Raw genomic sequence first — 17,345 nt, 5'->3', positions numbered from 1 at the left:
GAGCCCAGGGCTTCACACATGGTAGGCAGATGCTGGACCAGTGGGCTATACCCTCAGCTCACATCTTTCTTTTATGTTCCCAGCTCACATCTTTCTTGTATGTTCAGGAAAATGTTTTAATGTAAAAGGATAAGCAGTATTTTAAAATCAATTCTCAGGTAAATCCTTTTGAGACACAGTATAAGGACAGGCATGGTAGCACACATTATTCCAACACTTGAAATGCTAAAATAGTAGCTTGAAATTTTGAGACCAGGATGGACTATATAGACCTTGTTCCTTCAAATTAAAAAAAAAAAAAGAAAAAAGAGTGATACTGGATAGTTCTTTTTGGACCATGAGTCTTTTGTAACATGATGACATGTCATTGTGTATACTAGATAAACACCCCATCATTGAACTAAATCTTAGTGTTTTCCTCCACTTTTCCTTTTGATAATAGTCTATGTTTCCCTGAGTGGCTTTGACACAAGACTACATATTCATACCCTGCTATTAGCCCATTTTAGGAAGGTGTCTTTTAAAAAAAAACATGCTAACACTGGCTCTTGATTGTATCAAAGAAACAACACCGCCATTTGGTTAAGTTCCTTATTTTTCATGGTCACCAGTGGGTTCTGTCATGCCAGTAGCCTGACTTACTCTTAAGAAATCTGCAGAGCGTAGTGGCGCACGCCTTTAATCCCAGCGCTTGGGAAGCAGAGGAGGCAGAGGCAGGCAGATCACTATGAGTTCCAGGCCAGCCTGGTCTACAAAGTGAGTCCAGGACAGCCAAGGCTACACAGAGAGACTGTCTCAACCCCCCCCCCCCCCAAAACCAAAACAACAACAACAACAACAAAATCCAAAACAAACAAAGAAACCTGCAGAGACAGATGTTTACCTCAAGACTGACCCAGACTTAGTAGGTAAAAAGGTCTGTTTGGAAGTCCCAGGGTGCCTTCAATTTTTCAATATCCCCATGCTATATCCAAGATTTATTTGTCCATAATAGCTTTCATTTCTTATTTTATGAGTTAGTTGTCAAATATCATGTTTATCTGTGGCTTTTCTTCAAATATATCCTTGGTAAAGATTGGTGATTGTGGTGGATTTTTATTTTATTTATTTATTTATTTTTTGGTGTCGCTGTTCTCTAACTATCAGCAAACTTAGAGCAACTTGTGTCAACACTAGCCCCACATTATATGTTGTTAAAATAAATAAACTATCTAAGCAACAATAATTCCTTTTTGGTTTTATTCAAGACAGGATTTTTCTGTGTAGCCCTGGCTGTCCTGGAACTTGCTCCATAGACCAGGCTGGCCTTGAATTCAGAGATCCTACCTGCCTCTGCTGGGATCAAAGGTGTGCACCACTGCTGCCAGGCTTCAGCAGTAATTTTTACTTGAATTTAATTTATTAAGTTACTAGAAGTAAAATTGTCTAGCTTCCTAATAAGATTTCTCAGTTGCTTTTGTAAACAGAAACATGCCTTGTGGTGTACATCGCCTGTGTGACCCACTTTGAAAGGAAATGCAGCCAGTTTACAACTCTGAATCCCCAGGCAACCCTAGAGTCCCTTTACAGCAAGGGGGCAGTGTTTATACATGAAAAAGTCTCACTTGTCTCAGGACTCTAGTTCTTGAGGCTGAACTCCCTAACCAGAGCAGGACACCAGGTAATTGTCCTAGGTTAAGTGCTGTTCAAAGTGCTGCCTGCAACCACTGCTGGTGTGCTCACTGCCAGTCCTGGCATTTGTAAATACACCACACACTCCTCCTTAAGTGAACAGAGTTGTCTTCTTCATTTGAAGTGAAGAACGTGTTGACTTTCGGCTTTTGCTAATTGGCTCATTTTCACACAACCACAGTGGGTGCCTCCATGCTATATGCCAGACACTTCTTCCAGGCAGCAGAGGAAGAGTGGGTGAGAGCTCTGGCAGTTCCAGGTACCCATGAAACCATACTTCTTTTAGCCTTTCACACCTGTGACAATTACAGACAAGACTCCTATGAGTGGAGCATAAACCATAGACGCCTCCATGTTGCGTGCAGTCCTTCCGTTTGCCTGATATGGAAGCTACGGTCAGGAGGCAATTTAAACGGGATCAGTCCATTGAGACATGATCCAGCCACCTCCACTGTTTGCTATATAGATCTTTCCTAGATTAAGGGAATCTCTTTGGCATTTGCAAGGCAGGATATTATGGGATATGTCAATTGTCTTCATCTTGTAAATAGAACACCCAGAATCCTTTTGCTTTATTCAAGGACAATTCCAGCCTAGCTATGTTTTGACCATTTGTTTCTGGTATATGTGAATTCTGAGTTACTTTGCTATAATTGGTCAAGAGGTACATGACATTGTATGTGTGTATTATATATTATATATATGTATATATATATATAATTTATTGGAATGATTTACAGGCTACAGTCCAGCTAATCCAACAAGGGCTAGCGGTAAACAGAAAGTCCAAGAATTCAGTAGTTGCTCAGTCCACAAGACAGGATGTCTTGACTGGACATTAAAAACCCAAAAATTTAGGGTTCAAGGCCAGTGAAGGAATGGACATGCTAGCAATGTAAGGCCAAACAGGCAAAGAGCAAAAGCTTCCTTCTATGTCCTTATAAAGGCTTCCAGCAGAAGATGGGACCCAGATTACAGATATATCTTCTAGCCCTAAAATCCAGATCAAAGGTGTATGTCTTCCTACCTCAAATCTCTGGACTAAAAATCAATTGACCCCCTCAAACCAAGCAGAAAATTTCTCCCAAGTACACCCTTCATTTCTAGATTATAGTTCATTCCAGATGTAGTCAAGTTGACAACCAAGAACCCCCATCACAGTTGCCCTCCAAAATCTCATCTCAAAACATTGGTATCTAATGCAATCGATTTAAAGATGGTAGGACTATTTGGGGTGTCACCTAGTGGGAGGTGATTGTATCAGGACCACCCTCCTGAAGGGAGTGATGCTGGTCTCAGGAAGTTGTTAGGAAGTTGTGAGCCTGGTTTTCCTTTTTCTTGCATGCATCTCTATTGTGTTATGTCTCACCCTATTTATACATTCTCTCAATGTGATGCTATCCATTTTGATAGCATCAACTCCCGGCACCAGGCTCTTTTTTGCATTTATGTACTTATTCATATATATACACACATGTGTAATAATAAGAAAAAAGAGGCCATGAATTTGAGGAGTTGGGAAGAGACATGGGAGGGATTGGAGAAAGGAGAAAGGGAGAGAAATAATGTGATTATATTTTAATTAAAATGTCAAGAAAGTAAAATTTGGGAGACATTAAGGAGGGGACAAACAGTAAAAGACATGATGTACTAAAAGACTTGAATGAACGCCTCCCAAGATGAATAAAAGGAAGCATCTGGGCATCCTATTATCAGCTTATGATGGCACGAGAGGAAATAGCAAGCTGCAACTGCAACATTTGCCTGTAAGTCAGCATTTCCTGGGCAGCTTGAACTAGCCTTCAAGTTATCATCTCTGCTCCTCCTGACTGCCAAGGTCTTTGGCTTTGGAGAGAGACAGTTTACAAACATCGCCCAAACAATCTTCCAAATCAGAATGGTAACCAATTTGATGAGTAATTATTTCACCACACTTCCATGAGCCTTGGGGACGAAGCCTCAGAAGATATAAACTTAAGGTTCTGTCCTCTGCTTTTAAATAGTTTACAACATCCATAGGACAGGTGAATTTTGGAGTCATGCTTTCCAACATTTTGAAGTTTTAATTCCAGAGAGTTACTAGTCTATTACGGTTGGGCAACATGGAAGCAAGCAGCAGTCATGTTGGGTACGCACATCCGTCCAAAAGGGAGGAATTAGGACATCATAAAGAAATGATGGACCAAAGCAAGGCGGAAAGCCAGCAGGGCAAACCCCAAATCCTGCAATTCCTTGTCTGATGTCAGAGGGTTTATGTGGCTACCCATCTCTAGCTCTGCTGTCTGTAACATCTTTCTTTCTATGTTGATGGTTCCATTCCTTGGACGTATCTTTACTTGGCAAATATCCTATAGCTCTGATCCCTCTAACATCTTGTGGTCTCCAGTGAAATCAAGGTTCACTTTCACAGCCTCTAGCAATGGCCTCTCAGGGCCTCTTGCTTTCCCAGGGCCTGCATACAGGGGCCACCTTGCCACATAATTCCCTAGCCTCAACCGCTCTGGGGGGAGAATTCACAACCCCATTACTCTTGTATTACTCATGGCTCTAAAGCAGGAACCATATGCCCAGTACTTCCAAGTGTGTCTGCCCACCTAGGATGGAGTCTGACCCCCTTGAATCAGATTTCTACCAGCTTTTATTTATTTATTTATTTATTTATTTATTTATTTATTTATTTTTGGTTTTTTCAAGACAGGGTTTCTCTATGTTATCTTGGCCATCCTGGACTTGCTTTGTAGACCAGGCTGGCCTTGAACTCACGGCGATCCACCTGCCTCTGCCTCTCAAGTGCTGGGATTAAAGGCGCACCCCTGGTTCAAAATGTACAACTCAATTGTCCTGGCCTCTTGATTCTCCTTTCTCAGTCTGTCCCACCACAGACAGCTTGCTGTTGCTTTTAAAGAGCGAATACAATTTCTTCGGCCCTTTTCTTTTACAAGTTGGGAGCTTAGCTGGTTGGGGTCTTTCCCCAAGTGTATCCTCCTCATTATTCTAAAGCAGATTGGGCTTCACTCAATCTCCTTCTCGCTTTCAGTATAAGCTTGACTCCAACATTTAATTTCCTGGTGCTTTATTTCTCTTCAAACTAAACAGTGTGCATTTCTTTTTGCCCCACATGCTCTTTTTTCATTTAGACTTGCTAAGAGTGATTACGAATAACTATGCCACTGAATCAATATTAGGCTGCTTTTAATTCTCCCCTACTAAAGGGGAAGTGCCTTCAGGTATCTAGGTAAGGAAGCAAACTGCAATGAGATAAAATCTCATCTTATGCTATTTATCCTCCATTAATTTAAACAGTATAATTTGGGGAAGCCCTTCCTGGAGGTGACGCAATTCCAGGTGCACACGGAAGTGTAATTACACTGAAACTCAAGGCACATGCCATTTCCTCCCAGGAGATAGGTTCTAAAGATAGGCCGCTTGAACTAGCTTAAGGGCTTAAGGAAGTGTCTGGCCTGGTCTCAGTCATATAGATAAAGGCCAGACCATTTGGGCTATTAGCTCCTTATTATGGGAGCTTGTGGGAGTCTCTGGCTATTTAGATAATGTAAGGGTCATTTAGACTATTAAGTATCTCTGGCTCTGGTTCTGGGTACTTGATATGGCCTGGCCCAATAGATAGCGCAAACCACCAGACTATTAATCACTTGCAACACCCAGGTTTCTAGGTGAAAGGACAGTTTTTTTAAAAACATCTTTATTGGAGAGCTGTGGGAACAAGGATCTTGGTGTTGTGCTCCCAACCCCAGACCAAAGAAATTAGTTTGTTACTTTTTTTTCACCCTTTCAATGTTATTTATTTAATCACTTTAAAGCCTGATCCCAGACCCCTCCCTCCTCTCCTCCCAGTCCCACCTTCATGCCCCTCCTCCATTTACCCCTCTCCTTCTCAGAGAAGAGGAGGGCCCTAAGGGGTACCAACCCACCCCAGCACCTCAAGTCTCAGCAGCACTAAGTGCATCCCCTCCCTTTGAGGCCTGACAAGGCAACTCAGCTAGAGGAAAGGGATTCAAAGGCAGGCAACAGAGTCGGAAACAGCCCCTATTCCCATTGTTAGGGGACCCACATGATGACCAAGCTGCACATCTGCTACATATGTGTAGGGGGCCTAGGTCCAGGCCACACAAGCTCTTTGGTTGGTGGTTCAGTCTCCGTGACGCCCTGCCACGGGCCTAGGTTAGTTTACTCTATAGGTCTACCTGTGGAGTCCTTGACCCCTCTGAATCTCTCAATCCTTCCTCCCACTCTTCCACAAGACTCCTGGAGCTCTGCCTATTTTTTTTTTATTAATTTATTCTTGTTACATCTCAATGTTTATCCCATCCCTTGTATCCTCCCACTCTCCCCTCCCCCCATTTTCCCATTATTCCCCTCCCCTATGACTGTGACTGAGGGGGATTACCTCCCCCTGTATATGCTCATAGAGTATCAAGTCTCTTCTTGGTAACCTGCTGTCCTTCCTCTGAGTGCCACCAGGTCTCCCCCTCCAGGGGACATGGTCAAATGTGAGGCACCAGAGTACGTGAGCTCTGCCTATTGTTTGGCTGTGGGTCTCTGCATCTGTTTTCATCAGCTGCTGGATGAAGCAACTCAGAAGACAGAGGACAGTTATGCTAGGCTCCTGTCTGCAAGCATAGCCGAGTTACTTTTCAATTTATCCTCAGGCAAATTATTTGTTCTTCTTCCTTTTTTCTTCCTTTTGGCACTAGGTGTTTAGACCTCCACAACCACAAGTAAAACTGCCTGAGCTCACGATGTCAGTCTACTGCCTGTCCAGCTGTTAGCACATCACTTTACTTCTCTGAACCTCAGTTACTTCATTTCCACAGAGGGGTTCTGTAAGTTTCTATTTTGGAGCTGCCCCCCCCCCCCAACTGTTGCATTGTCTAGTCTGTGCTGTGCCTGACAGAATGTAAGTTCTAAGGACTGGGAAGCTTTCTTCTTCTCCTTCACACACTAATTCCATGTGCGGATGGATACTCCAAGTCCCTTTAAAAGCCTAGGGTTAGTATATTTTAATCCTACTGATACACTGACATTTTCCTGCTCACATAGAAGACATTTTGATTACACTTACTTTCTCAAATACCCTCTCACCTGTCTCTCCATGTTTATCTTTTCTCTCTTTCCTGTACATTTCAATCATTCCATGTCTGTGGGTTTCCCCCTAGATGCCACTTATGTGAGAGAAAACACACAGACCTGGTCTCTCCGAGCTTGCTTTATTTCATTTTGCTTGTACTCGAGACTAGCTTTGAACTCAGCTTGAGAGCTGCTTTGCTGCAAGGAATCTCAGGCACTCCAGCTTGCTTCAGGATTCCATTTGCTTGGAGTATATCCCAAGTATTGACTTTGTATGGCTTCCTACACCCATGTGTTTGTGGAAGGAAGCAAACATTTCATTTTTAATCTAGTCATCCAGTCTTTGCTTTTTTTAATTTGTTGTTGTTGTTTTGAGATAGGGTATCTCTGTGTAGCCCTGGCTGTCCTGGCTGTCTTATGACTAGGCTGGCCTCGAACTCACAGCAATCTGCCTACCTGATGGGATTACAGGCACCTGGCCTCTTTAAAAAGTGTGATTATTTTATTTTTAATTATGGGGAAAGAAGAGAGGGGTAACGTGCCCACAAGTGAAGATGCTCACAGAGGCCAGAAGAGGGCCCTGGGTCCTATGGATCTAGAATTATAGGAGGGTTGTCATATGTGCAACATGAGTGCTGGAAACCAAACTGGGGCCCTCTACAAGAGGACTGCTGAGCCATCGCTCCAGCCCCTTCAGTTTGATCTTTTTAAGCATGGCCCAGAGCTCTTGAATAGTTTGCTAGCAAGAAAGACAATCTTAATGAAAAAATAAAAATACTCCATTGTAGTGTTTGTGTACTGGTAGGTATCTACCACCCCTGTCACTTTTCATTTGTTTGTGTCTTCTTGGGCTGTGTACCCACTGGAGAGAGCAATTGGCAGGAGCAATGTTTGGAGATGAAAACTTATTCAAATGGTTTCAGCTTTCCTGCTTGCTAGTCCACGCAAAGTGGCCCCACCTGGAGTTCATTCCAACCAGATTAGCTCCTTGTAGCCACAGAGCTTGTCGGACAACCTTGCTGCACATCTGGATCTCTAGCATCCCTCACCCAAGGCCACATTGGGGGCTAAGCAACAAATTGTACTAGGTATGGCCACAGCAGATCCTGTACTTCCACCACCTGCCACTAGAGACTTCAGAGCCCAGGCAACTGCTGGAGATTGCACAGGCCCATTCAGTCTCCTACAAGAGTCACTAGTAATAAGAGAAGTGAGTGCCATTCCTGTCTCTGTTTCGGACCCAAATCCCACGCATATAATTTCCAGTGAATTTGCTTCAGTGGAGTACTGTTAGGTCCACACTGAGCCACAAGCTAGACGCAGTAGAGTCGAATCTTGCTGGGAGTCCCATGCCTGGAATTCAGGTTTGCTGAAACAGAGTTTGAATGCAACCTATTCAGAATGGCTCCTCTTCTGGCGTCACAGTTCTGTATACTTTTCAGGCAGCGCCGTCCCTGAAGGTCTTGTGTCTGCTAAGCTCACACTGCCTTTCTCTTCTGCGTTTGTTACTGTTTTAGATTTGCCTATTGCTTTGCCCTCTCTTTCCCCTTTCTTAGCCCTGTCATTTGCCAGCCTTCCACACCATCACAGACTCCATGCTCTTTCTTGATCTCTGATCCTATCACCAGACTCTCCAGGTCCCTGCAAATCCGTCCATCCGATACTGGTGTTCAGTGTACTCCCTCAGCCAGCCTACCTCACTGAGCTTTTCTTTGCCCGTTTTGATTCTGAGCCAAGAAGAAGCTGGTAAGTTCTGCTTGCTTCTAATCTGCTAAAACACTTTTTAGTGAGTACTTCCTTGCTAATTTTGTAACTCTTCTATGTCTTCCTCTTGGGTTTCTTGTTCTTACTGCTAACACGCACCCTTGAGTAAGTCATCAAGATTTAATGAATAATAAATTCCTAGGTCCCTATGTTACCCCAATGTCCATCTCAGAGGCATGCATAAACCCTAGGTTAACAGGAAGTTTCTCTTGGTGATTGAGTCTTGATGGTGAGTCTGTTTCAAGCCACGCTTTGGACACGAGATTTAACTTTCATGAGTCACGAGTGGGCAAATCAAGACATCCTGACTCTTATTCACAATATCCAGGTTCTCGTTCATGGTACACAGTACACTGGTGTTTCAGAAGTCCACACAAACCACACGGTTACAGCCCCTCCCACCCACCACCCTACACAGGTCACCTGTTCATTGCTGCCTGGTTTTCCTGGGCTCCCAGACCTGCTTTCACTCCTAACTTCCAAGGGCTGTGCAGCTTTCAGTTCATTCAGCCCTCTATGTGCCTGCTGTTTCTGGTCCTAGAGCATTTTTCTGTTTCACTTGTGGGATCACTTGGTGTTTCTATGTGAGGATATGCATTCTGCTAGTGTTTCTAAACCATGCCATGTGTTCTCCCTGTGTGTTAGAAGAGATGGTGGAGGATGGAATGAGCTACATTTGTCTATGGAGCAAGCTCAAGCTGACATCCTGGCCTGAAGGTGTTTCCCATTAATCAGTGATAGAAAAGAACAGGCTGGTGGATCTCTGTGAGCTTGAGGCCAGCCTGCTCTACAAAGAGAGTTCCAGGACAGCCAAAGCTACACTAGAAAAACAAAACAAACAAACACACACAAAAGAAAAAAACCTTACTGCTTGCATTTGAAAAGAGTTACAAGTGGCCAATAGGCACATGAACAGATATTGTCCTTCTATATATTCAAAGGGATCTAAAATGAATGCTCAAAATTAGTCATTTTAATGTACCAGACTGAAAGATTTAGAAACCTTATGTAACTCTTATAGACAACAGGAAAAAGGAAAGGATCAAGGTCTCTGTCCACAGAGACTAGGAGACCAGATTTAGCATTGGTCATGAATAGTGAGGAGAGAAAAGTTTTAGTAAAGTAACGGGTTCAAGTCAATATTATATTGTTCTTGGAAAGAGAGAGAACTGCACCTAGTTTGAGTCAATGAGAAGCTGTACATTCTTTTTAAAAAACATTTATTTTATTTTCATTTTTCGAGACAGGGTTTCTCTGTGTATCCCTGGATGTCCTGGACTCACTTTGTAGAGCAGGCTGGCCTTTAATTCACAGAGATCCACCTGCCTGCCTGGGATTAAAGGTGTGTGCCACTGTGCCTGGCTTAAGGCTGTACAATCTTAAAAAGCTAGTGAGACTCAAAATTATGACTCTTTCCTCAAAAAAAGGAACTCTTATGCCTGGCTGAGCCAAGGGAAGTAAGTTGGCATCACAATGCTGCACCTAAACAAAAGCTCCAAAGCAGGCCTATCCTTCAGGTGTAGGCGTCACCCACACCTAAAGCCTGGTCATGAATATGCTGCATATTTATCCTTGATGATAGCTGTCATTTCTGCATCTAGAAAATTCTAACAACAAACAAAGAAAAATGGTCAACCCCCATGCCTCTCCCAAAACCCCAAAACAAAAAAGCTGTGAAAAGCAACAAAGGGAAATGACAAAACACTGAGGAATGCATAATACCGTCATACAAGGGGCAGAGGCAGCTTTGAATGGAGGGGGAAAACCTCCATAATATGGATTGATAAGGAAGAAGTGGGAGGAACAAGGAACAGAATTAAACACAGCTCAACTTCACATTCTTCTGGTCCCCCGCCCCCACCACACACATTCATCCAAGACCCAGCAGCTTGGGCTACATACCATGGTGGGCTACACACTATCATGGGTTATGCATTATGGTGGGCTAAACACAATTGAAAGCTCAGTTTTCTTAACAATTACATTTTATTATGAACTTATCAAACGAGCACACCTCCCTTATAACCTGACTAGTATAGACCTGAGGAAAAGAAGATTAAAGAACACAAAAATGAAACCTTATGGGTATCAGTTCCCAGGAACGACTCTCCTGGTGTAGTCAGTAGGATTTCTTCTGCTGGAACCTGGAGCAACTGAAACCCGGGACCTAGCGCCTCCACCTAGGCTTGGAGCCCCGAAGCCTTCACTGGAGCGGTTCTCTTGAGGAGCATCTCAAAAGCCAGCGATGAACAGCCACTCAATCCCAAGTCTCCAAAGATGCCCCCACGCCTGTTTTTGGCTCACATTTATATCTCCTCTCAGAATTTGTTCAAGGATGTTTTTCACCTGGTAACAACCAAGCTCCCCCACACAGTGGTTTGACTTCTAAGGGGATAAACATCACCTGCTCTCTCACAAGTCTGTTCCTCATCACACACTTGGGATCTAAACAGAAAACATGTTTATCTCTCCTTCACACTATGGTGGGCTATGTATGCACTATGGGCTATACATTATGCTGGCTGTGCAGTAGGGTAGAGTGCGGTAAGACTTTCCTTGGTCTTCATCTTTCACTTTCATCATATACTTGTTCTGTTTACCCCAGCACTGCCTGATTACCACCAACTTGTTCTCTCTCCCCTGACTCAGTCACTTAGATTAGAAGTTTCTGGTCCCAGCTGCTCCCCATAGGAACTCCATTTGAAGCAGGCCTGTTCCCTGAAGACCGGCTTTTTTTTTTTTCTAAGTCCTGGATGCCAGGCAAAGAGAAGCTTTCACCTTTGTTATTTCACCATTTTCCAGCCCACTTTTCTATTCCTATGCAAAGACGGGCTCAGGAAATGGCTTCTGCTTTGTGATCTATTTCAGACCCCTGTCCCATTTTTGGACACAGGACAAGGGTTGGATAGGTGTGGGACTATGCAAAGGATGTGGCATGGTGGCATCAGCCAGCAAGATCTTGAATGTCAACACTTGGTTCTTTTTCCACCTATTAACAAGCCCCTCAACCATCACGGTGACCTTATGACACATGTCCAAGCACATGTGTGTGGTATGCCCTGCAGTACCAGGGATCATGCAGAACTAAGTATAAGGGCGTGGCTCAGGCTTTCTTGGGTACCACCTATCATCATTGCAGCTCAAGCCTGCCTGACTCCTCTGTAACACTAAGTGGCTTTCTTTCACTATCATTTGTGGAATCTTGGCTCTGGGTTAGGTATTGCACTACTTGGTTTTCTGGGTCATATGACCTGAGAGTGCTAGAGCCATTGGCAAGCTAAAGAGGCTAGTGGGATGAAGAGAGTAGAGCTCAGGGACTTGGGTCTATGTATCTGGTAGATGCCACATGGACTCACATTCAGTACTCCTAGGAGTGATGTCTATCCTTATTATGGCTCTCTGACCCCATGGGAACCCTTGGAGACATGCAGTGAGTAGAACTTTAGCCCCTAAACCCACACTGCACTCCTTAGCAGGGGCATGGTACATGGTGAATAGCATACTGTACGTATGATGGATTCTCCTCCCTCACACCCCAGTGTCTATCTCCTCAGGCTTCTGGCCTCTTCCAGACAGACACCACCCCTCCTGAGTCCCATCTTCCTTCCTATCCTGCCCTCCTTTTGAGCCTTACTCCCTCTCTCTATCCTCTCCCATCTTCTCCAACTTACTTTTTGCAAGGGGAATTTCAAAACAGACTTTCTGTGTAGTCCAGGCTGGCCTTGAACTCAGAGATCCACCTGCCTCTGCCTCCCCCGCCCCAGACAGGGTTTATCTGGGTAGCCCTGGCTGTCCTGGAGTTGCTTTGTAGGCCAGGATGGCCTTGAACTCACAGAGATCTGCCTGCTTCTGCCTCCCCGAGTGCTGGGATTACAGGCCTCTACTACCTCACCCAGCTCAGTTATTTATTTATTGACACTAGTCTCTAGAAGCAATAAGAAGACCTATACTTCTTAACCAACTGGAACATTCTGGGCTCAACTGTTACCCATTTAGTGCAGGGAGATGGGGGGAGCAGAGGGTGATGGTCCTGTCAAGGGTGGTCTGGAAGGAGGAGAACTTCCCTGCTCCGCTCTGGATGGCCCTCTTGGCTTAGAGCTTGCTGTCCCATGTCCCACTCACTTCTGCACTCAGCAGAAACAGGAGGCAGCCAGGCAGTGCTCGGTGTACAGAACTCGGGGGTTTTATTTTAACTTTGGGAGAGAACAACATGTGACAACATCAGAAGCTGCATCTCTGACCAGACAGTGCTGGCCATGCATAGTCCATCACACATGGAAATGTAAGGTCATCCAGGTCAAGTCTCTGAATTCATTGAAGCTCTGCTGCCTGCAAATGAAGTGTTCCACCACCCTGTCACACAGTGAGGACACCATGAAGGAACAAAAGTAGCCAAGGGGGCGGGGGAAGCAGAAGCTCACAGACTGCTCAGGGCCATGATGTGACAGGGACACAAAGCTGAGTCCTAGTTCTGCCCCTCTCCTGTGTGACACCACTGGGCCCAGAGTCCAGCCCAATGTCAGGACCTCTGACCTTACACCATAGCCCATGCCTAGGCTGGGGCAAAAAGGTGTTTCCCTGTAGCGGGAGGTCTAAGAGGAAGGGTGGTCAGACTTCAAACTTGTTTCTCTCAGTAGTCCATGATCCTTGGAAAGGAGGAGATTCCCATGAGCTCCTCTCTCTACCCAGCGGCTCCATTCCCATCACACACCTTTGCACACAGGCACACACACTGGATTCAAACATACATACATGGACTACTAGTGAAACTTGGGAGAAAGAAGCCATCAGTCCTGCCCCGTGCTGAGCAGCAGAGACCATTTGGCAGCCGCCTTTCAGCCTGTGCCCTTTGGCTGAGACAGACTGCGATCCTGGGTCCCTGACTCCGAGTAGGCAGTTGGCCACTCTGTCCTTGGGGCTGGCTGGCACACTGAGTTTCTGTATCAGGAATGGGATGCATGGACCTTGAGCCAGAGAAGCTGGGGCGGGGGTGGGATAAGTAGTAAAAGTGTCCCTTGGGCGATTCTTGGGCACTTAAAGACCACAATTTCTAGCCTACACAGGGCCTCCTGGACAGACTGTCCTCAGCTTATCTGCATGAGATTTCCCATGTGATGCCAGGGATGGGCCCAAGCCGGGGAGAGAGAAACAAGGCCATATCACGGGTCTCAGCCCACATTGGCTCAAGCTCCTAGTGACGTTATGACCCTATAAACCACAATGCCCTTGTCACTGCAGCCACTACCACACTGCTCCGAAGCCCTTGGTCAAGCACCAGAAAGGTGGAGACTTGGTTCTGTGAGAGAGGACTAGACATTTCAGGAAGTTCCCGAACCTTTCTGTATTCAGCTACTCACCTGTCTTCTAGACCACTGTAAGGAGGGGCAGATGCCCAGCTCCCCTATGCCATGGTGTCTCTCCCTAGGTCCCTTGACAGCTCCCTACCCCAGTGTCCTGCCAGGTGGTGAAGAAACTGCAGAAGGGATGGGAGAAGGCAGGTCCAGGCCAGGCTGAGCTCCCCCACTCTTTTGTGTGTAATAGGGGCATATCCCTTGAGCCCCACTGAGTTCATGAGGTGGGAGAGCACATCTCCTTCACAGTGTTGCTAAAGATATCAGTGCCCAAGGTACACTGGCATCTTTTCTATGCAGGGACCAGGAGACCTGAGCCACCCCACTCCGCTGGGCCCCACCAGAAAGGCCATTCTTCTTCTAGGTGGCTCTTCACGCAGCTGCTCCCTGAGCTGTTATAGGAACAGGACAGCTTGAAATGATCAGGGAGGTAAGTCGTCACACAGAAGACCAATACCTGAAAAAGAAAGACTTCAGAGTTGGCCTCCTGAGCACTCCCCTTCTCTACCCTATTCTGAGAGCTGCTGCCTGCTCCTAGAGTCCTTCCCACCTCTCCAGATCTGGTGGCACACAGCAGCCAGGCTGCTCCTGGCTGGGAGATGGGCTTCTGAGCCAGGGAGTGTCATCCCAGGCGCTGCAGGGAGCCTAGGCAGACAAGGAGGATGAGAGAAACAGCCTGTTGGGGGAAGAGATGGCTGCAACCAAATATTGTCTGTTCTTCCATGGGTGCAGATGCAGAGCCTCAGGAATGCCCTCTGACCAGGTTAGGGGAGCCTGAGGAGCAGGCAGGGGTCAGCCCCCTGTCCCAGCCCCAACAGTGCTGGAGGCAGTTAGGAGAAGGGCTGTGCACAGCTGCAGAGTATATTTAGACCTCCCTGTTAATAAGGGGGCAGGTCTGGGGATTGGTTCAGAAAAAAATATCTGTCCATTTTATCTGCCCACCTGACACAGGTAGAGAGACCAAGGAACAAATCTTTATTTGCCTAGGGCCTTCTGGGAGCTCACTGGATCAATCCTCTCCCATTCAGGGTTCAGGTGACATCTCAGAAGGCCTCTGCACAAAAGGGGACTGGAGGCCTGGAAAGTGGGTGGGAGGGGGCCCCCTGTCAATGTGTTGTGATGAGCTGACCCTCCAAGATGCCATGGCCGCCCAAAACCCTACCATGGAATTGAGCTACCAAGGAACATGGGAGAGCCTTGCCTACCATTTTGGTCTCCAGCTTGCCTAGGCAGCAGGTGTGCCAGGCTGTATTCCCTGTCCCCACAATCCAGTCCTCTGAGTATTTAGATGCCATGGACACATACCCGCCAGCCCCCATTCCAACCTGTCGCCGCCGCCTACCTTCAGGCACAGGGCCTGGTAAATCAAGCACTGTGATCAAGCACTGTGGTAGCATCTCTTCTTTTGGGCTTTCCCTTTTTTGGCCAACGCTAGGCAACAGGTTTGCCAGACTCTGGTGATTCTCTGGATGCGGAGGAAAAGGACTGGGCTGTGAAGGTTTTGAGAGAGAGAGAGAGAGAGAGAGAGAGAGAGAGAGAGAGAGAGAGAGAGAGAGAGAGAGAGAGAGAGAGGCGAGAGAGAGAGAGAGAGAGAAGAGAGAGAGAAGAGAGAGAGAGAGGAGAGGAGAGAGAGAGAGAGAGAGGAGAAGAGGAAGAGTGTGTGTGTGTGTGTGTGTGTGTGTGTGTGTGTGTGTGTGTGTGTGTGTGTGTGTGTGTGTGTGTGTGTGTGTGTGTGTGTGTGATGGGATGCGGATGGGATGCGGATCCTTGGGCCTTCCTCGGAGATCTAAAATGGAGGGGCCCGGGCAGTGCCGCCTGCGACCCCCGCCGCAGTCTCAGGGCACTGCGCAGCCCCGCTGTCCTTCATGCGGCCGCCTGGTGTGGATGGCCCTCTCCGCTTGAGGGGCCGCAGCGGTGGCTGGCAACTGCTCACTCGATCCGCACCTGCAGGCGGACGTTGAGCATCACCGAGGCCACCATGTAGAAGTAGGGGAAGTTGACGCGCAGCCGCCAGGCCAGGTCGAAGAAGGTGAGCAACGTACGTGTAAGCCCCTTGCAGAAGGCGCTGTAGGAGCCGCGCGTCGCCGCCCAACGCGACAGTCGCAGTGCCAGGCCAGACAGGGCCGCTGCTGCCGCAGCAGCCGAGAGGGCCGCAGTCACCGCCATTGGTCTGGCTGGCCCGCTCACCTGCCGCAGAGCCAGCTCCGTGCTCCGCGTAGCGCCACCCTTTGCAGCCCACAGCTCTGCTGCCCTCCGGCTCTGCCCAAGTCTCCGCAGCCTCCAATGCTCCACCCCCAACACTGCTCTCCGCCCTCCCGCTCGACCTGCGGCTGCTCAGCTCCGCCCCCTCGTCTCAGACTCCTGACAGAAGCCCTGCCCCTAGTTCAGCAGGTATTATTAATCTGGGGTCCAACTGCTACCGAGTGGCCACTGTGCTATCCTCAGGCTAGCTTTACCCCACTGACACAGTCCCGCAGATGGGAACTCTCTCTCCACAAAGTTCGACACTTCGCGAATGCTTGTCCCACCTGTTCAGTTTGTTACTCTTCCTAGTGCATACAAATACTGAGTGGTGTGGAAGGTCTGCTGCCAGGATTCACTGGGATAATCCTCTATAATGGACAGAGTTAAGGGCTAGCTCCTGTGGACTGCTTTTGCTAACTCGATAGGAAACTATACCCAGAAATTCTCTCCTATAGATGTTAATAGCCTTCTCCTACTGTCTGCCCAGGAAGCCAGGCCAAAAGAACTCCTTGTGCCTTTCTTTATTCTCACAGTGCATTTGCCTGTCCCACACAGTGTCATCAAATCAACAGTGCTTACATTTTGTTCCTTTTCGGTTGTATTTCCTGGTCGCCCTTCCAGGTTAATGTCTAATCTTTATATCAGTAGGTTCCACTAAATCCAACCCAAAGTCAGATAGTCTCTGGTGATGCAAGGTGGTGCTCAGTCACTGAAGCAAATCAGCCAAGACTCCTCAGCTCCCATGCTCAGTAGGTCCAGTACAGTACGTGCATTTTTGTCTTGGGATATTTCAACTTACAATTGATTTATCTAGATGTAACCAGTGTCAATCAAATCATCTGTATATATTAATGTGGAGTAGAGTGACCCCTCTATGTTCATTTTTATTTTGCACATCTTTGTTTGTTTGCTTTGTTTTTGTTTTTCAAGACAGGGTCTCTCTGTGTAGCCTTGGCTGTTATAACACATCTTTAGTTATTCTAGAGACTGTGCATATCTGAAAAAATTTAAAATCAGCTTGACTGTGTATGCAAAAGGTATTGCTTGAAATTGTCCTAAACAACTGTACCGATCTGGGAAGAACTGATACTATTTCTATGCTGATAGTTCTAAGTCATGAACAGAATCTGTCTTTGTTCATTATGATGCTTTTATTTTTATTATTTATATTATTATTATTATTATTGTTTTTGTTGTTGTTGTTGTTTTACGAGACAGGGTTTCTCT

The 17,345-nt window shown here is 46.4% G+C and overlaps 1 protein-coding gene across 1 annotated transcript; it reads right to left on the bottom strand.

Moving 5' to 3' along the window:
- Positions 1–15,632: 15,632 nt before the first annotated feature.
- On the bottom strand, positions 15,633–16,155 carry LOC127185612 (small integral membrane protein 10-like protein 2A). Its single transcript, XM_051142051.1, has one exon. The coding sequence runs from the start codon at positions 16,038–16,040 to the stop codon at positions 15,804–15,806; it is 237 nt and encodes a 78-aa protein (XP_050998008.1). The 5' UTR covers positions 16,041–16,155; the 3' UTR covers positions 15,633–15,803.
- Between the last annotated feature and the right edge of the window lie 1,190 nt (positions 16,156–17,345).

This window comes from Acomys russatus, chromosome X, assembly GCF_903995435.1.
Source record: "Acomys russatus chromosome X, mAcoRus1.1, whole genome shotgun sequence".
NCBI classification, from domain to species: Eukaryota; Metazoa; Chordata; class Mammalia; order Rodentia; family Muridae; genus Acomys; species Acomys russatus.
The sequence above is the reverse complement of the archived record's forward strand: the minus strand, read 5'-3'. Positions and strand labels throughout refer to the sequence as shown.